The sequence below is a fragment of the Trichosurus vulpecula genome, chromosome 6, assembly GCF_011100635.1.
Source record: "Trichosurus vulpecula isolate mTriVul1 chromosome 6, mTriVul1.pri, whole genome shotgun sequence".
NCBI classification, from domain to species: domain Eukaryota; kingdom Metazoa; phylum Chordata; class Mammalia; order Diprotodontia; family Phalangeridae; genus Trichosurus; species Trichosurus vulpecula.
The window spans coordinates 196,484,878-196,505,948 of NC_050578.1; the positions used below are offsets into that span (position 1 = coordinate 196,484,878).

The 21,071-nt window shown below is 36.2% G+C and overlaps 1 protein-coding gene across 1 annotated transcript in view; it reads left to right on the forward strand.

Annotated features, from left to right (window-relative positions):
• Nucleotides 1-21,071, forward strand: part of BOD1L1 (biorientation of chromosomes in cell division 1 like 1) — a 92,302-nt gene that overhangs the window by 61,003 nt on the left and 10,228 nt on the right. Inside the window, exons 17-25 of the mRNA XM_036765071.1 lie at nucleotides 637-707; nucleotides 1,962-2,040; nucleotides 2,522-2,595; nucleotides 4,736-4,811; nucleotides 4,925-4,953; nucleotides 9,636-9,678; nucleotides 9,956-10,002; nucleotides 10,108-10,192; nucleotides 10,637-10,799. Coding sequence (XP_036620966.1) covers nucleotides 637-707; nucleotides 1,962-2,040; nucleotides 2,522-2,595; nucleotides 4,736-4,811; nucleotides 4,925-4,953; nucleotides 9,636-9,678; nucleotides 9,956-10,002; nucleotides 10,108-10,192; nucleotides 10,637-10,799 — 667 coding nt within the window. The remainder of the gene's footprint in view (nucleotides 1-636; nucleotides 708-1,961; nucleotides 2,041-2,521; nucleotides 2,596-4,735; nucleotides 4,812-4,924; nucleotides 4,954-9,635; nucleotides 9,679-9,955; nucleotides 10,003-10,107; nucleotides 10,193-10,636; nucleotides 10,800-21,071) is intronic.

Here is a 21,071-nt window from a genome sequence, read left to right on the forward strand (position 1 = left end):
AAAATTAGAAATTTAAGATCGATAATGTCATCTATTTCCTCTCTGTCCCTGTGGCTTGTCACTGTCTTAAAGAATAAAACTTTTACCTTTACATGAATTTCTGTTTTTAAAGTTATGTTGTTTTTTTTTCCCTTGTAGCTCTTCTGCACAATTGCAAACTGATTAGACAAGAGTTGGAAAGCATTTTTAGATTTTAACATGAAAACAACGTATGCATTTACCCACCTTTTTTGTTTTGTTGGTGAAAGTCATCATTTCATTTATTGCATATGCATTCTAAGACTGTTGTAGAGTCACAAGAGAGAAAAGACCCTGGTGCTTCTAGAAAGTTGAAAATTAATGCTCATTTATTAGGAATTATCCCTGAGAGGTTCATTATGGTTTTATAAACTCCCTTCAATGACCCTTTGCTGAAGTCAAAAACCAGTATTCAGTTCTCAGCTGCTAATTTGGTCATATGTATACTCGTCACTTTTGACTTCACTTTAATTCATAGCTTAGAAATATTTCTAGTAGTTGTGGTAATTTTTTAAAAGGCATCAGACTGTATTTGGACCTGTAATAATTCTTTTTTTTTTCATGTAATTGGTCTCCTAAAGTTTATCTTTCTCTGATTTTATCTAAACTGAATTACAGATGATAGCCTGGACTCATGCAGAGAAGTGGTACAGAGTCAGTGTTCTGAAATAAAACCACCACTTATAAAGGTATTTTACCTACATGTCCTATTTTCTATCACTGTGAATTCTTATAGTATTCCTTTTTTGTTCTAATGCCCACTTTATTTCCACATAATAAAAATAGCTGCTACATAGAGATTTCTTACAACAACTCTGAGAAAGCTGCTGGAGCTACTATCTCCATTTGAAGCTGAAAATATAATTAGGAAGGTGAAACTGTTAACATAAAGTTGACTATATTTTAGATCATGCAATCTCCATTCAAAGCTGGTATCTTTTTCATAAGGCATTTGGGTATTTTAAAACTTTGTTATTTGCTAAAAATGAATGCTAGAAAAGGAGAAGTTTGAAAGGGTGGGGAGAGAATGAATTCAGCGAACCATGAAAGGATACTGCCAGTGGCAGGATACTCAGCATTTGTCTTAGAGTAATCAAACTATGCACAATAGACATGGAGTAGATGCTGGGTTGTTGGAACTGTTCGTAACTTCTCAGAACAGAACTAATGAAACCTCACTTGCCTCCTCCCTTTTTTTCCTCCCATTTTCCTTCTCAGGAGTGTGTTTACCTGTTCCCTCAATTTCCATGTCTCAAAAGTATATTTACCTTTCCATTTACTTTGTCATTTAACTATGACAAATGTACTTAACCATCAATATAAATAAATTAAAATGTAAATGACTGATAAAACTTAAAAAAACACCTCTAATACATTTAAACTCTCAAATAATTGAAAGAATAAATCTATGATGAATTCTCATGGTTTCCTTGAATAGTTTCCTCTTTCATTCCTCACCAAGCACATGTTTAGGGAATGGAAACCGGTTTTGATATTGGACTAATTAGAATCAGTTTTAATTCCCTAGTATATGGAAATAAAGGGGAGTTTAAGTGCCTGGAGTCTGTTTGCACTGAGCAATGTAGCATACAGATTTTATGTGATCTTTGTATTCTGAAGGTTTTAACCTGGCCTTACTTATAACAGCCTCCAAAAGTGAAGGAATAAAAAGATTTACAGATATACATTTCACCTAAGTTAATTGGTTCTCTGAAAACATGGAGTTAGGGAAGAACTGAGTGATCTGCAGTGGGGTTGGGATTCTACACTTTTCTGGATGGATATAGTTTATAGTATGTTGACATTATTGAAATGCCATATTGGTAGGAGGACTATTTATATGTAGTACGAGTGTTTTATAATTTATCAGAAATGGAGTAAGATGAAAAAACAGGTTTGAAAAATAGAAGATGCACTCTTACTTTTTTTCACATTCTGAATAGGAAGAGAGTTCTGAAGGTGCAAAAGAAATATGCCAAGAAAGTATTAAAAATACTGCCTCAAGGCCCGTGGCAGAAAAGGGTAAGTAACAAAGTAAGTTTATCAGTCACATACACATAATTAGCCTAAACTACTTTCAAAGGAGCTAAGGCAATCAGACACCAGGTGTGCCACTTCTCTGAACAACCTGTAATCTTTAGTCAGTTGTGTTTGTTACTTAACAAAAATCTTCACCTAGCTATGTTGCTCATCATTTTCCTTTAAAAATATAGGAAACACTTGAATGCTTTTGTTTGGCTGTCTAGAATTGGGAAATACTAGTTTCTAATTTGGATCCTTATCTATGCAAAATCAGCTGCCTTATTTTGGTTATTAAACCTAGTCCTGCTAAATTAAATTGCCTTTACCATGGTATAGACATGAATTGGATATTTTGCTTGTGATTTTTACCACCAGCATAGCTCTCCATAAGCTAGGGAGGTAGTGATGTTGGTGTTGTTAATAGGATTTCTCAGGCCAATGTATATTGCAATATTTCCTCTGAACTGTGCCTTTTCTACAGGTGAACATAATAGCAAGGAAGCGAATGATGAAAAGGCAGAGGAGAATGAAGAGGACGGTGTGAAATCTCCAGAGGCAAGTAGTCTTGTGTTCATTAAGAAATGTTTGCATTTTTAGTGAGGTTTTTAAAATGTTTTGATTCTCAGAGAAAAAATGTCAATATAAATAGAGAAAATTACGTTTTCAAATATTATAGTTTAAATTCAAGGTACTTCAAACATTAATGTGAACTCAACATAATTAGTCAAGCAACAACTTTATTTTTGAGCATCCAGTGCATATAAGGAACTGTGCTAAATTCTTCATAAAAGGTAGTTTTAAGGAATTATAAGACACTATGACTAGTGTGCAAATAGCCTTCCTCCCTACAAGTTTTTTGTCAAGAAAGGAGACAGCACAGTGTCACAGAAAAAGAACTAACTTGAGTCTGAAAACCTTGCTGTGTGTCCTTGCTTTGCCTCTTTGTTAACCGTTGGATCTTGATCAAGGCACTTCTTCCTTGAGCCTCAGTTTTCCTCCATTGTAAAATAACAGTATTGACACTTCCCATCTCACAGGGTTCTATTGAGGAACATATGGAATGGCTATTAAAATACTTGGTACACCATTAATTAAACACCATATAAATGTAAATTGCATTATTATTGCCAGGTTTCAAAAGTTTTTATTGTTATCATTACTAATACCACATCTTGCCAAATCAATAAAGTTTTGAAACCAAGGTGCAGTTGTTAGATAAGTGCCTTTAATATTTAGTTTTTGGCATAACAAGGTGCCATTTTGTAGAGTAAGTCCTCTGCACTGGTCCTTTACACCACACCAAATCAAAATCTGTGATGATAAAGTCATACATCTCTACCTACTGTAAGTTCATACTGATCAACCAGATCCTCAAGTAGGAATGAGTCTGGTAGAACATTTGAACTACAACCTCCCAGAAAGCTGAAATTAGGGCTTTAGTGTTGTTCAGTCGTTTCAGTTGTGTCCAACTCTTTGATCCAACTCAAATGATCCCATTTGAGATTTTCTTGGCAAAGATACTAAAGTGGTTTGCCTTTTCCTTCTCCAACTCATATTACAGTTGAGGAAACTGAGGCAAACAGGACCACATAGCTAGCATGTATCTGAGGCCAGATTTGAACTCAGAAGATGAATTTTCATGACTCCAGGCCTAACACTATCCAAAGGGCCATTAGCTGCCCAAAATTAAGGCATACTTTAATTTTAAATTAAGGTATACTTAATTAATAATGTTTTTCCAAATTTAGGAGGGGGGAGGAGCTGAGGGTAAAGGAAATGTTTGACAATTGAAAAAAATTTAATTTAAAAAAAAAAGACGAAAAATGATGACATGAGTGTTTCTGGTTCTAGTTTGTTAAAGCACCACAAAACTGTGATAGGACACAGTTAAAGGTTTAATACAGCTCACTAGGCTTCAGAAGTTGGTATTTCTACGACATGGCACATAGCAGGCGCTTAACAAATGTATATGGAGTTGAAAGTAGAGGTCTTGAAGTAGTGACCAAAAGGCTACATATTTCACTGTGTGTGTGGTTTATTTTTTGGGGGGTGGGGGTGGGGGTGGGAAGGTGTTCCTGTTCATATACATTAGTAAAATCTGTACAGCTAAGTGTTGTGACTCTACAAAATAACAGTAGAACTCATTTGTGCCACTGGTATTGCAGGCATAAGTTTTACAGGTCAACCAAGTTACTATATTTTATTTGCCCTAAATGTACTTAGTAACAGTATGTTGGAAAATATTTGTAATAGCAGCCTTCTTAAACCAGGGCTATTTAAGCAGGCCAGTGTAATCAAAGTTTAGCCATGCAGACTGAATAAATTATTAAGACAGAGAGCTAGAGTCCCCTTCATCATGTAGACTGCTTCTATAACTTACTCTGATGGGCCCACTTCTAGATCAGGCCTTGTACAGCATCTATGATCCTTCCTTATTACAGCATCTATTAAACCACCAGCTGTATAAGACTGTAAGAGTGGCCCTTTGTTTAGTAGTAGATTATAAATTTTGTTCATAACTCACTTGGGCTAAAGTCAAAATTTGGATATATAAAAGACCCTACAAGTGCTTTTTATCCTCTTAGATCAGTCCTTCCCATCATTTTCTTTTTCAATATCTAAGTAGCAGGGGGTAGGTAGTTAGAAAAAATTACTTTGATAGTATTACTATAAACTTTTTTTATTCCTCCCTTAGGAAGACCATCCTGTAATAATTAAAAGGAAAAGAGGAAGACCTCGTAAATACCCTGTAGAAGCAACAGTAAAAATTAGTAAGTACTAATTTAAAAAAACAACAGTTAAATTACTTGTTATGTTTTTAATCAGACATAGAATGATTCAAATTGATTTTCTAAATTAGCTTTCAATTCTTTTTATTTTTTAGAAGAGGACTCCAAAACAGACACTGATGCTGTAAGTATAAGTTTTTCCTCCTTACCAACTTCCCTCTTGGAAAAAAAACCAAAAACCTGGCTTCCAATAATTAACATATTTCTTCCCTTCAAATAAGTATGCTACAATACAAATGTTTTGCATTACCAAATTGAGGGCTAGCTTCAGAGTCAGAAAGTTCTTGGTTCAAGTACTATCCCATCCAGACTAACTATATGACCCTGAGCAAGGTACTTAACCTTAGTGTCCCCAGGTAACCATTTCATAGTGTAATTTGCAAAATAGTTGCTGATCTGCATTGGTTTAGGGATTTTCTTTACTAGCTATTCCAGTGAAATCACAATTTTAAACCAAAAAATTTGATTGAAACCGTGTCCCTCAGTTAAAATGAAAAAATTCCAGATGAACCCTCATGACTGTGAAAAGGCATTCTCTTGACTGTTCTGAGCTAACAGAATTGGATGATGATAATTCATATAAAATTTTTAGTTCTAATTGTTTCCTACATGAAAACAACGATATTTATTATTATTCCTCAGGATCTAATGGCTTTCATATCCTTTGTAAATTTCTTTTTTTTTTTTGAAGTCCATACTTTATTATTTGATATTTTTTTAGTTTTCAGCATTGATTTTCACAAGATTCTGAGTTACAAATTTTCTCCCTATTTCTACCCTCCCCCCCACTCCAAGATGGCATATATTCTGATTGCCCCGTTCCCCATTCAGCCCTCCCTTCTATCACCCCCCTCTCCCTCCTCCCCATCCCTTTCCCCTTACTTGTAGGGCAAGATAGATTTCTATGCCCCATTGCCTATATATCTTATTTCCCAGTTGCATGCAAAAACAACTCTTTTTTTTGAGCATCTGCTTTTAAAACTGAGTTCCAAACTCTCTCCCCTCTTTCCTCCCCACCCACTCTCCCTAAGAAGGCAAGCAATTCAGCACAGGCCACACATGTATCATCTGCAAAACACTCCCATAAATAGTCATGTTGTGAAAGACTAACTTTATTTCCCTCCCTCCTATCCTGTTCCCCTTTATTTAGTTTTCTCCCTTGACCCTGACCCTTATGAAAAGTGTTTGCTTTTGATTACTTCTTCTGCCCTCCCTTTATCGTCCCCCCCTTTTTTTATCCCCTTCCCCGTACTTTCATGTGAGGTAAGATACCCAATTGAGTGTGTATGTTATTCCCTCCTCAAGTCCAATCCAGTGAGAGCAAGATTCACTCATTCCCCTTCACCTGCCCCCTCTTCCCTTCCAACAGAACTGCTTTTTCTTGCCATTTTTATGTGAGATAATTTACCCCATTTCATCTCTCCCTCTCTCAATATATTCCTCTCTCATCCCTTAATTTAAATTTATTTTTTTAGATATCATCCCTTCATATTCAACTCACCCTGTGCCCTCTGTCTATGTATATGTATATTCCCTTCGACTACCCTAATACTGAGAAAGGTCTCATGAATTACACACATCATCTTTCCATGTAAATAAAACTTCCACTTTAGTAAGTCCCTTATGATTTCTCCTGGTTTACCTCTTCTTGCTTCTCTTGATTCTTGTGTTTGAAAGTCAAATTTTCTATTCAGCTCTGGTCTTTTCATTGAGAGAGCTTGAAAGTCCTCTGTTTTATTGAAAGTCCATATTTTTCCTTGGAGCATGATACTCAGTTTTGCTGGGTAGGTGATTCTTGGTTTTAATTCTAACTCCTTTGACCTCCGGAATATCATATTCCAAGCCCTTCGATCCCTTAATGTAAAAGCTGCTAGATCTTGTGTTATCCTGGTTGTGTTTCCACAATCCTCAAATTGTTTGTTTCTGGCTGCTTTCAGTATTTTCTCCTTGATCTGGGAGCTCTGGAATTTGGCAACAATATTCCTGGGAGTTTTCTTTTTGGGATTTTTTTGAGGAGGCAATTGGTGGATTCTTTCAATTTCTATTTTACCCTCTGGCTCTAGAATATCAGGGCAGTTTTCCTTGATAATTTCTTAAAAGATGGTGTCTAGGCTCTTTTTTTGATCATGGCTTTCAGGTAGTCCAATAATTTTTAAATTCTCTCTCCTGGATCTATTGTCCAGGTCAGTGGTTTTTCCAATGAGATATTTCACATTGTCTTCCATTTTTTCATTCCTTTGGTTCTGTTTTATGAAATCTTGATTTCTCATAAAGTCACTAGTTTCCACTTGTTCCAATCTAATTTTTAAGGTAGTATTTTCTTCAGTGATCTTTTGGACCTCCTTTTCCATTTGGCTAATTCTGCTTTTCAAGGCATTGTTCTCCTCATTGGCTCTTTGGAGCTCTTTTGCCATTTAAGTTAGTCTATTTTTTAAGGTGTTGTTTTCTTCAGTATTTTTTTGAGTCTCCTTTAACAAGTGTTTTTCATGATTTTCTTGCATTACTCTCATTTCTCTTCCCAATTTTTCCTCTATTTCTCTTACTTGCTTTTCCAAATCCTTTTTGAGCTTTTCCATGGCCTGAGACCAATTCATATTTTTCTTGGAGGCTTTTGACGTAGGCTCTTTGACTTTGTTGACTTCTTCTAGCTGTATGTTTTGGTCTTCTTTGTCACCAAAGAAAGATTCTAAAGTCTGAGACTGAATCTCCTGCCTGGCCATGTTCCCAGCCAACTTACTTGACCCTTGAGTTTTTCATTGGGGTATGACTGCCTGTAAAGTAGAGTACTTTGTCCCAAGCTTGAGGCTCTGCACTGCTGTTTTCAGAGCTATTTCTACACAGCAAGCTATTCCACACCAGCGCTCCTCCTCCCCCAAGAACCGCCAACCCAGACTGCGACTCAGATCCAAGCAGGCTCTGCACTCCTGCTTTGATCCGCCACTTAATTCCTGCCACCAGGTGGGCCTGGGGCTGGAAGCAACCTCAGCTGGAGCTCTGGATGCAGCCCCAGAGCTATACTACTTCGGCGCCCCTGGGACTGGGGCCGACCACACACTCCTTTCAGTTGGATGCAGCAGTTTTTCCCACTAACCTGCTCTGTTGTCTTTGGCATTTGTGGGTTGAGAAATCTGGTAACTGCCACAGCTCAATGATTCAGGGTCCTACCGCCTGTTCCACCTGGTTCCCGGTCTGGTTGGTCCTGGCGTGGCCCACTCTGAGCTGCGCTCAGCTCCACTTCCAGCTCTGTGTGATAGACCCTTCCCAGTGACCACCCAGGCTTTCCTGGGATGGAGCCCTGCTTCCTTCTGCTATTTCGTGGGTTCTGCAGCTCTAGAATTTGTTGAGAGCCATTTTTTACAGGTGTTTGGAGGGACCTGGGGGAGAACTTAAGCAAGTTCCTGCTTTCCAGCTGCCATCTTGTCTCCACCCCTGCCCAGTCTCTGTAAATTTTCTTTACACAGAAATTTGTACTAAAACACAGCATGTTTTAGTACAAAGAGCACTTGATTATTATGTTTATTCATAGTTCTTCCATTTACTAGCTAGTTGATCTTAACCAAATCACTTCATTTCTCTGGGACTCAATTCCCCTGCTTGTAAAATGATGGGATTTGACCAGATAACCTCTAAGCTCCATTTCACATTAAAATTTGTTATTCTAGAATAAAAGAAAAATACTACTTTTTTATTAAGTTAGGTTTTAAGCTAATGGTTTCTTATACTGTGTTAAGCAGTTTTAATATATAATCAGACCTTAAATTTAGGTTTTGATATGCTGTATCTAGTTTGGTATATATCATCAAAGAGTGTTTATAAATAATTTATATTTGTGTAACAATTGAAACATCAAAACATTTATTATCTCTTATTTCATTTGATCCTGAAATACCTAAAAGATTTCCTTATATAGCCAATTCTATGTCCAGCCCTATTTAAGTCATTATTTTCAAAATATTGAGTCAATATTAATTTGTTTTCTCTACTACTCAAGCACTGGAACTCAGATTAGGGATTTCTGGAAGCAAAGCTATGTTTGGTTCAATGCAACAGATATTTATGCTGCAATTTCTTCTAGAATGTTGTTAATAATACCTTTCCCCTCAACCTTCTTATAGCTTTTCTCTTTCGTACTCTGATCTATTCGCCACATTGTGTTAAACATTCCCTTGTTAGACCATAAGCTTTTTTGAGGTTAGAGACCATTCTTATCTAAACTTAGTATCTCTGTCAGGGCCTAACGGTGCCCTGTATATGGTGGTGGTTGTTACTTCTCTCCATGGAAATATCCTGTTAGTCCTGATTTAGTAAAAGACCATTTCATTTTTTGTCTATACTGTACTTACTAACCCAGACAGCAGACAGGCCATCTCTTGTCATTACTTCTTCCACTCCTCATGTGCCACTGCAATCAGCAGGCACAGGCTATGGTTCACATGCATGCTGATTCTATCAGTTTGTCAAAGATGGATCAGAACTCTTGAGTTTTTATCACTTGTGATTTTTTTCATGGATTCAGGCAGTTCTCCGCATTTGTATGTAAACTTGTCAGTCTATTCTGTACAGTAGACATCTGGCACGTCTAACCAGTGAGAGAAATTAGAAATGTTTCTTTATAGGCAGTCAGAAAACATTCATCTAGTCAACATTTAGTAAAGATGTGTCATGTGAAATGCATGGTGAAAACTTTTAAGCCTTATTGGCCTTTAAGAATATTCATGATGAAGTCATTGAATCAACCTTTAGTTTTCTAGTCTCTATGTGATTTTATTAGAATTTGCTAATTTAATGGGTTTCCTGCCTTTTTAGATACAACATTCTCCACCGAGGGACAAAGTGAAGATTCAAATGGGTATGTTTCTTTAGCATTTCTCTTTGAAATGAATGGGAAACCTGTTTTTATTTTGTGGGCTCTTTCTGTATTATAGTGTCTGGTTTTAATCTTGAACATTTCCCTTGTAAGAGGAGCCAAAACTTCATTATTAAAAACAGCGAGACTGTGCATATTTTTTATTAACACTACCTTGCTAGGTCTTTACAGAATAATTAGTGTTTTCATGAGAGCTAGTGCTTAAACAAATTTGAAATAATGAAATATTAATGCATTAATTTCTTTGCTTCTCTTAAAGATGACTCTAATAAAGAGATAGTAAGTGAAGAGGTGAATTTAGCCAATGTAAGTGTTTATTATTTTATCATTTTTCTTTTACAAATGTGTATCTTAAGTGAAAATTGGGATTCCTTCTGAACTTCGATCCCATTTTGATTTGATTGCACTTAGGACAACAGAAAAGAGAAAATGGTAGCAATTATGCGTCGCAGAGGAAGAAAGCCTAAGCGTTCTTTCACAGGATCAGAAGAAATTGGTATGATTCAAAAGAATTGGTCTTAACTGGTTGAAGATTGTGTTTTGATGTGCTTGGATACAGATTATTTCATCATTTTAAAATCAGTTTTTATTTGTATTTTTCTTCATTGAGGGAAAAAACCCAAAACTTCACAGCTTGTATTAATATTAGATAAATAGTGCAAATTGCTATAATCCCATGTCAAAATTGGTATATTCCAGATGCTTTTCTGAGTACAACTGAATTTTCTATGAATTCTGGCTGTGAACTACATAAGTAAACTATCTCAAATGTGTTTGAGAGATTGTTAAACAAGTGCAAATTGCAAATACTAAAACAAAAAGGAAGTGGAAAACCACTTCTTTTGCTTCCAAGTCCCTTTCTGAGTTGTCCTTCTAAAACTTAAGTGACTGTATCACTTGGGAATTGTATAGAACAACAGTTGAAATTCTGTCCAACCAGAAACATCAGAACCAGAAAGAAAACGTCAGAAATCAATGTCTGAAGCAGTTGAGGACAAGAAAGACCAAGAGTCTGAGGAGGAAGAAGAGGAGGAGGAAGAAGATGAGGATGAAAAGTATTCAAGAGCCACAACTAGATCAGCTACAAGATTAGAAGCTCAGAGGTAATGGTCTATTACAAAGCATGTCATAAGGTGAAAGGGATTTCAAAAGCCAGGTGATCTCATCTTTACCTAAACTATAATCCCCTTTGGTGAGTGTTCCTTCAGCATTCACGTAAAGTTAGGTCTCTAGTAGGGAGAAGTCCACTATTTTCCACGGTAGCTCATCCCACCTTTGAACAACTAAAGATATAGTTGACATTTGTTTTTTGAAGGATTTTCTTGGGTTCTAAATTACTCATTATATCCTTTTAAAATGAATCTTTTATTGGCTTTCTAGCACACTCCATACAGTGGCTATTCTAAACCTCTGTTCTCTTTGAGTCTCCAACTCTATATCCTGCCACCTCACTTCCTTATAAAGGATCCCCTTTTTGTGGATTTAGTCCATCCTTACCTTTCTTATCCATGACATTACTCCATCAGTGTGTTTGAGAGTTTGTTAAACCTTTATTCTTTCCATCTCTGCTGGCCCCTTCCTCACCCTACAGACATGCCCATGTCTTTTTGCCACCCTCTTAAGCTGTTGTCTTAACTCTTTCTATCTCTTCTTCCCTTTCTGTGCCATACTTCAAGAAAAAGAACTACACTCTTTGTCTCTACTTCCTCTCTGCCTACTCATCCTTTAAATACCTTAAAATCTTGCATTCATGCCCACTATTGTACTAAAACAGCTATTGATTATTCCTATTTACTCTTTATATAGCTTGTTTGTACATAGTTGTTTGCCTTTATCTTCCCCATTAGATTGTGCGCTCCTCAAAGGGAGGGATTGTCTTTTGCCTTTCTTTGTATTTCCAGCTCCTAGTACAGTGCCCGGCACATAGCAAGTGCTTAATAAATGTTTATTAACTAACTGACTCACCATGGTCATTAATGATGTCTTTATCACTAAATCCAGTGATCTTTTTTCTGCCCTTGTCCTCCTTGACCTCTGCATAGCATTTGACACTATAGACCACCCTTTTCATCTTGATATGATCTGTTTCTTATTATCCAGGCCTCACTAACTTTCCATCATCTCGTGTCCATGTTCAAAATGTAGTTATATTCTCTGACTCTTCCCTTTCACCCAGATCTTGTAAACAGCTAGTTTACCAAGTCCTACAACCCCTCTCCTATCATGTCACTTCATCTCTTCATGCTTCTTCTACCACCGTACTTACATGCCCTCAGCACTATTTTGCCTAGACTGTTGAAATAATTTCATCATAAGTTTTCCCATAGACTTTTAGAATGGAAAGGAATTTCATTGGCTTTCTAGTGCGCTTGTATCTGAACAATATACCAGACCTGTCGAAGACCTTAAGTGAGGAGGAACCTACTTCCTGAAGTAGTGCATTCCTCTTTTGCATTACTCTCATTGCTGGAAAGGTTTTTCTTATATCAAGCCAAAATATTCTTCTTTCCAACTTGTACCCATTGCTCCTAGTTCTGTCCTGTGCATCCAAATGAAACAAATCTAATCCCTCTTCCTTTTGACACCCCTTCAAATATACTTCCTTTGTCCACCTCTTCTTCAGATTAAATATCTCCAATTCCTTCAGCTAATCCTCAGATGTTCTGATCCGAAGGCCCTTTAAGCTCCTAGTTTTTTTTTTTTTAAAGAAATATTATTTTTTATTTTACCATATTTTTATTGGAGACAGATGAGACTTAGCATTATAGTCTGAGCTTATTCGGTTTTGGATTTACAGGCTTGTGTTTTCTCTCTCTCTCTCTCTCTTTTTTTTTTTTTGGTCAGGGCAATTGGGGTTAAGTGACTTGCCCAAGGTCACACAGCTAGTACATGTGTCAAGTGTCTGAGGCTGGATTTGAACTCAGGTCTTCCTGACTCCAGGGCCGATGCTCTACTCACTGTGCCACCTAGCTGCCCCTAAGCCATCCTAGTTACCTTCTTTTCAGTACTCTTCAATGTCCTTAAAATGTGGCTCCCAGAACTAACTGTAGTATTCTACATATGACCTGAGCAGGGCAAATAAAAGAGTCGGAATCTTGAAAATCAGTGACACATTTACCTTTTCCAAGTTCTGTCCACCTCTCTCCTTCTCTGTGATATTTCAGAAATCATTGACCATCTCTCAAAAATCACTGCTGACCAATGTGGGAATTTGTCTTGTTTTATTATATATATTTGTTGCAAAGATTATGTTTTTCTTTCTTTCCCACCCAGTGGGGAAAGGGTGCTGGGAAGAAAAGAAAATAAATACTTTGAAAAAAATAAAATTAAAAAAGTGTTTAATCACTGATGACTTGAACTCGAGGCTTCCCTCTAATTATATTCTTGGTATTAGCTGCCTGTTAGCCATTTGAGTTCTGTCTTTGCCATTCTATATCCTTAGCAGACAAAACAGAAACAAAATTAAAATTGAGCAGCTTTACCTTCTCTTGTCACTTACCATTCTATCCATTCCAAAGAGAAGTCCCATCCCTTCTTTGATTAATCAGTCTGTTAGCATGTCTATGCTTATTACATGCCAGGAACTGTTGGATATTGGGAATTCAAAGACAAAAATAGGCCCTGCCCTCAAGCTTACTTTGATTTTCCTCTTTATCCCAATTTCACTTTTTAAAATCCATTTTATTTTTTATTTTTTCCTTTTTTCCCCACTTAGTAGTATTTTATTTTTTCCAACATAGTTTTCACAATTCACTTTTGTAATATTTTGAATTCCAAATTTTTTCTCCTTCCTCTCCCTCTTCCTCAAGAAGGCAAACAATTTGATAAAAGTTATACATGTACAATAATATTAAACATTTCCACCTTAGTCAAGTTGTGAAAGAAGAATCAGAACAAAAGGGAAAAACCAGGAAGAGGAAGAAAAAGTGAAAATAGTATGCTTCAATCTGCATTCAGACTCCATAGTTCTTTTTATGGACGTGGATAGCATTTTCCATCATGAATCTTTTGGAATTGTCTTAAATCACTGTATTTGCTGAGAAGAGCTAAGTCTAACAAAGTTGGTCATTGCACAGTGTTGCTGTTCTTGTGTACAGTGTTCTCCTGGTTCTGCTCATTTCACTCAGCATCAGTTCATGCAACTCTTTCCGGGTTTTTCTGAAGTCTACCTGCTCACCATTTCTTGTAGAACAATAGTATTCCATTACATTCATATACCAGTACTTATTCAGCCATTTCCCAATTGATGGGCATCTCCTCAATTTCCAACTTTTTACCACCACAAAAAGAGCTGCTATAAATATATTTGTGCATGTAGGTCCTTTTCCATTTTTTATGATCTCTTTGGGATACAGTAGTGGTATTGCTGGATCAAAGGGTATGCACAGTTTTATAGTCCTTAGACATTTCTCCAGAATGGTTAGATCAGTTCACAACTCCACCAACAATGCATTAGTGTCCCAATTTTCCCACATTTTCTCCAGCATTTATCATTTTCCTTTTCTGCCATATTAGCCGATTTGATAAGTGTTGGGTGGTAGGTCAGAATTGTTTTAATTTGCATTTCTCTAATCAATGGTGATTTAGAGCATTTTTTTCATATAGATAGCTTAATTTCTTCATCTGAAAACTGCCTATTCAATATCCTTTGACCATTTATCAGCTGGGGAATGACCTGTGCCCTTTTCAGTTTGACTCGGTTCTCTATATATTTGAGAAATCAGGCCTTTATCAGAAACACTGGCTGTAAAAATTGTTTCCTAGCTTTCTGCTTTCTTTCTAGTCTTGGTTGCATTGTCTTTGTACAAAAACTTTTTAATTTAATGTAAATCAAATCTATCTTATTTTGCATTTTATAATGTTCTCTATATGTTTAGATCTCATTTTATTTGTGTGAAAAGTATTTTTTAAATTTTGTTCATATAGTTCCTAAGTTTGTCTTGAAAGATAGAATCCCAAATATTTTATATTGTCTGCAGTTATTTTAAATGGAATTTCTCTTTCTGTCTCTCGCTGCTGGGCTTTGTTAGTATTATATAGACAAGCTGATGATTTACATGGGTTTATTTTATATCCTGTTCCTTTGCTAAAGTTCAATATTTCAAGTAATTTTTTAGTTGATTCTCTAGTATTCTCTAAATATACCATCACATCATCTGCAAAGAGTAACAACTCAGTTTCTTCTTTGCCTATTCTGATTCCTCTGATCTCTTTCTTCTCTTACTGCCAAAGCTAACATTTCTAGTACAATATTGAATAATACTGGTGATAATACGCATCCTTCTTTCACACCTGATCTTATTGGGAATTCTTCTACCTTTTCCCCATTACATGTAATGCTTGCTGATGATTTTAGATAGATACTACTTACCATTTTAAGGAAAACTCCATTTATTCCTCTGCTCTCCAGTGTTTTTCATAAGAATACGTGCTGTATTTTATCAAAAGCTTTTTTTTGCATCTGTTGAGATCATATGATTTCTGTTAGATTTGTTATTGATATGGTCAGTTATGCTTATAGTTTTCCTCATATTAAACCGGCCCTGCATTCTTGGTATAAATCCCACCTAGTCATAGTCCATTATCCTCATTATAAATTACTGTAATCTCTTTGCTAATATTGTATTTAAAGTTTTTGCATCAATATTCATTAGGAACATTGGTCTATAATTTTCCTTATCTGTTTTGGTTCTTCCTGATTTAGGTATCAGCATCATATTTGCATCATAAAAGGAATTTGGTAGGACTCCTTCTTCACCTATTTTTCCTAACAGTTTTTATAGTATTAGAATGAATTGTTCTTTAAATATTTGGTAGAATTCACTTGTAATTTTCCTGGAGATTTTTTCTTAGGTAGTTCATTGATCACTTACTCAGTTTTTCAATTTCTTTTTCTAAAATGGGTTTATTTAAGTATTTTATTTCCTGTTCTGCTAATTGGGGCAATTTATATTTTCTTAAATATTCATCAGTTTCACTTAGATTTTGAGATTTTTTGACATACAGTGGTACAAAATAGCTCCTAATTATTGCTTAACTTTTCCCTTCATTGGTGGTGAATGTGCCATCCTTTTCATTTTTGATACTGGTAATTTTGTGTCTGTCATTTTTTAATCAAATTAACCAAAACTTTATCTATTTTATTGGGTTTTTTTTTTTATAAAACCATCTCTTAGTTTTACTTATTAGCTCAATAGATTTCCTACTTTCAATTTTATTCATCCCTCCTTTGATTTTTAGAATTTCTAATGTGGTATTTAATTGAAGATTTTTAATTTGTTCTTTTTCTACTGCATGCTCAGTTCAATGATTTGACCTTTAAGCATTTAGAGATATAAAATATCCCCTAAGAAATGCTTTGGCTATATCCCATAAGCTTTCATATGTTGCCTTATTGTTGTTCTCTTTTATGAAATTATTGATTGTTTCTATGATTTGTTGTTTGACTCACTCGTTCTTTAGGATTAGATTATTAATTTCCAAATTTAATTTTTAGTCCATCTTTCCATGGCCCTTTATTACACATAATTTTTATTGCATCATGATATGAAAAAGTTGCATTTAATATTTCTGCCTTTCTGCTTTGGATTATGAGGTTTTTAATGCCCTAACACATGGTCAGTTTTTGTGTAGGTACCATGCACTGCTGAGAAAAAGATACATTCCTTTCTGTCCCTATTCAGTTTTGTCCAGAGATCTATCATATTTAACTTTTCTAAAATTTTAGCCTCCTCCTTCACTTCTTGTTTATTTTGTGGTTAGATTTATCTAGTTCTGAGAAGGGGAGGTTGAGATCCCCCACTAGTACAGTTTTGCTGTCTACTTCTTCCTATAACTCACTCACCTTCTCCTCTAAGTGAATTTAGGTGCTACACCATTTGGTGCATATAATTTTAGTATCGATATTGCTTCATTGTCTTTCGTACCTTTTGGCAAGATGTAGTTTCCTTCCTTATCTCTTTTAATTAGATCTATTTTTGCTTTTCTTTTGTCTGAGATCAGGATTGCTACCCCTGTTTTTTTTTTTTACTTCAGCTGAAGCATAATATATTCTGCTCCAGCCTTTTACCTTTGCTCTGTTTATCTCTCTGCTTCAAGTGTGTTTCTTGTAAACAACATACTGTAGGAGTCTGGTTTTTTAATCCATTTGCTGTCCACTTCCATTTTATGGGATAGTTCATGCCTTTCATGTTCACAGTTATGATTACTGACTGTGTATTTCCCTCCATCCTATATTCCCTTCATTTATACTTTTCTCTTTCCTTTTACCCTGTACCTCCTCACCAGTGTTTTGCTTCTGACCACCACCTCCCTCCCCTCTATCATCCCCCTTCCCTTTTCTTTCCCCTCCTACTTCTGCCTTCCCTTCTATCCATCCCCCCCCCCTTTTCTTTCCCCTTTCCCCTCCTACCTCTTTATAGGATAAAATTGATTTCTATACCCAACTGATTGTGTGTTATTCCATCTTTGAGTGGAATCTGATGAGAATAAGGTTCAAACAATGCTCACCCCACTCCATTCTTTACCTCTACTGTAATAGGTCTTTTGTACCTCTTCATGTGATAATAATTTACCTTATTCTGCCTCCCCCTTTCCTTTTCTCTGATCTCAATCCTTTTTTTCACTCCTTAATTTTTTTTATGTCATTGTATCAAGGTCAACTTATACCCACACCCTCTGTCTATATATGTCCCTTTTAACTGCCCTAACAGATAATAATTCTCAAGAATTACAAGTATCATCTTCTGGTGTAGAGATATAAACAGTTTAACCTTTTTGAATAACATGATTTTTGTTTGGTTTTTTTTTTTTCTTGCCTGTTTACTTTTTTATGCTTCTCTTGAATCTTGTATATGAAGATTAATTTTTAGTTCAGCTCTGGTCTTTTCATCAGGAAAGTTTGAAAGCCCCCTATTTCATTGAATGTCCATCTTTTCCCCTGAAAGATTTTGCTCGGTTTTGCTGGGTAGTTGATTCTTAGTTATAATCCAAGCTCCTTTGCCTTCCAGAATATCATATTCCAAGCCCTTCAGTCTTTTAATGTAGAAGCTGCTGAGTCCTGTGTAATCCTGATTGTGGCTCCTTGATATTTAAATTGTTTTTTTTTTTCCTGGCTGCTTGGAGTATTTTCTCCTTGACCTGATAACTCTGGAATTTCGCTACAATATTCTTTGGAATTTTCGTTTTGGGATCTCTTTCAGGAGGTGATTGGTGGATTCTTTCAATGACTATTTTACCCTCTAGTTCTAGGATATCAGGGCAGTTTTCCTTGATAATTTCTTGAAAGGTGCTTTCCAAGCTCTTTTTTTGATCATGGCTTTCAGGTAGTCCAGTAATTCTTAAATTATCTCTCCTGGATCTATTTTCCAGGTCAGTTGTTTTTCCAATGAAGTATTTTACATTTTCTTCTGTTTTTTTCATTCTTTTGATTTTGTTTGAGTGATTGTTGATGTCTCATAGAGTCATTACCTTCCACTTGCCCAATTCTAATTTGTAAGGAATTATTTTCTTCTGTTAGCTTTTGTACCTCTTTTTCCATTTGGCCAGTTCTGCTTTTTAAGGAGCTGTTTTCTTCAGGCAATTTTTGTCCTTCCTTTTCCAAGCTTTTGACTCTCTTGCATACCTCTCATATCTTTTCCCAGTTTTTCTCCTACTTCTCTTATTTGACTTTTAAAATCCTTACTGAGCTTTTCCAAGAAGGCTTTTCAGGCTTGAGACCAATTCATATTCCTCTTTGATGTTTCACATGTAGGCATTTTGACAATGTTGTCCTCTTTTGAGTTTGTGTTTTGATCTTCCTTGTTACCATAGTAACTTTCTGTGGCCAAGGCTATTTTTTGTTTCTTGCTAATTTTTTGCTTATTTCATGGCTTTTAAAGTTGAGCTTTGCTCACAGCGGGGCACTATCCCAAGCTTATTGTGCTGGGAGCCAGGAGCCTGGTCATGGGTTTTATGTGCTGGGGCTTCAGGTGCTGGCAGCTTGCTTACTAAGCTGGGGTGGCTCAGCCTACTTGTGCCTATTGTTGTCTCAGTTCTGGGGCTAGAGGCCTCGCAGGTGGCTTGCTGTGCCACTGGCCTGCCTAGCCAGGACCAAGAGTCTTCAGTTGCTGACCTGTGCTGTGACTAAGAGCCTCCTGCTGGCTTGCCTGGACGCATTCTGCACTGCGCTCCCCTTTTACCGAAGTGAGACAGATCTTTCTTGAAATCCTTCTAAATCATCTTAAGCTGGTAAATTGTTTCACTCCGTCTTTTTGTAGGTTCTGTTGTTCCACAATCCATTTAGAGGCTTGATTTAGCACTGTTTCTGAGGGAAAACGGGAGAATTCAGGCAACTTCCTGACTTCTCTCTGCCATCTTGGCTCCACCCCCAAGCTAAATCCATTTTAGATTTCTTTGTCAGTCCCAGATCATTTTGAGCTTTATGATACTGATACTAAACATAAAACCATTTTTTTACTCATTTGCTGTTATGTGTCCCTGCTTCCATCTTCCAAACATTTTTGTTTTTATTTTTAAATCTAGATTGGTCAGTGAGTTTCTTGTATCCACATCTGTCTCCTAAGAAAACTCTCCTATTTCCCTTTAATGAGATACTTTTCTCTTTGTGTCTTTAGAATGTAATTCTTCAGAGTTCCCATTCTCTTGAGCTGACTTTTTTGGTAAAATTTTAGTCCATAGGATCATATTCATAAGCTTCCTCTGAGTGCTTTAAATCTGTTTTGCCCAAATTGGGTGAATTCAGACTTTGCCTGGCGTACTTGCCTCTTGTACCACAAATTCTAAAGTGGAATGTTCACTACCCACCAAGGTTACTGTTATTTCCATTCCAGCATCCAATTCTTTCATGTTCATGTAAATCAGGTCCAGAATAGAAATTCCCCTCATTGGTTCCTCTATCATTTGAAGGATAAAATTAGTATTATGCCAAGTCATGAAAATAGTAGTTGTTATAGTTTTGGCAGAAAGAGGGCTCCAGCAGATGTCCAGATAATTGAAGTTCCCCATTCCTATTATATGATACAAGCTTATAATCTATTTCCTAAACTCATCATTTCTTTCTTTCTTTTTCTTCAGGTGGTCTGTTTTATACTCTAATGACAATATCCCTCCCATTTCTGCTTCCATTGATCTTCATTCAAATGTTCTCCTACATGCTAAGCCCTATTCATGCCTCAGTTTCTTCACTAGATTATATCTCTTTGATATGTCATGCTGCTCCAACCCCCTTTCTACCTCTCCTGTTCCTTTTCAGTAAGTTACACCCTTCTATAGACATATTCCAATCAGTTATAAGTTTCATCCGTCAATTGTCAGTCATATTTATAAGTTCAAATTTGCATTCTTACATTAGGATTTCTAGTTCATCATCCATTTTACTATCTTATTTTACTCATTCGCTGTCATGTGCCCTTGGAAGGCACACTATGGAAGTATGTTTATTTATCCATGTTGTTTTTCCTATTTGTTTTTGTAGATCCCTCAGTACCTATCACAGAGCTTTACACATAGTAAACAGTCAGTACCTGTTGAGTTGAAGTTAAATCCCTCATGCTACAACTTAAATTCACTAACTTTTATTCTTTAGTACAGAACAACAGCTCTGCATTTTCTCTTTCCATAATGCCTGTACCAATTCACAGCTTCACCATCTGTGAACTGATCACAGCAACTCTCTTATTTTATAGTTGAGGAAACTGAGGCCCACGGCCTCAGCTATAAAATAAGGGTTTGACTGGATAGTCTTCAAGGTTCCTTTTATGATCCTGTGAAGATAGTGTGTATGCTTTCAATTTTTAGCCTTTTAATTCTTTTTTTGTCCTATTTATTTCTTATCCTGAAATCATAGTTATTGCTTTCCAAGTTTCCCATGTCCTGTCTACTTTGTGGAACCCAGAACAGAATCCAGTAGTGATTCTTGTTAACACCTGAGGAACGCTGACTCACGTCAAATTCAGCAAACATTTGTAAAGTCCTGCTCTGTTGAAGCCAATGTGCTGAGCACTGTAGAGAATAGAAGTTAGTAAGATGTGGTCCCTGCCCTTCAGGACCTAATAGTCTATGAGGAGAAAATAAGATGTGTGCAAAAGTCATTGTAATGCAATAATAGGATATAAATATTCATAAGACTTGTACTATGCAAAGTAAACCAAGGGAAGGGATCATGTTTGGCCAAGGGGTTCAGGAAAGGTGATAGGAGTCAAAGATAACTGAGGTTTGCTTGAAAATGAGTAACTAGGAAGATGAGAACAGGAAGTCAAGGGAGAAAAAACAGGTTTTAGTTTAAAAAAAATTAGTTCTGCTTTATACATATTGAATTTGAGGTACCTGTGGGATATCCGTGCTAAATTGTGTAGAGGGCAGTTGAAAATACAGGT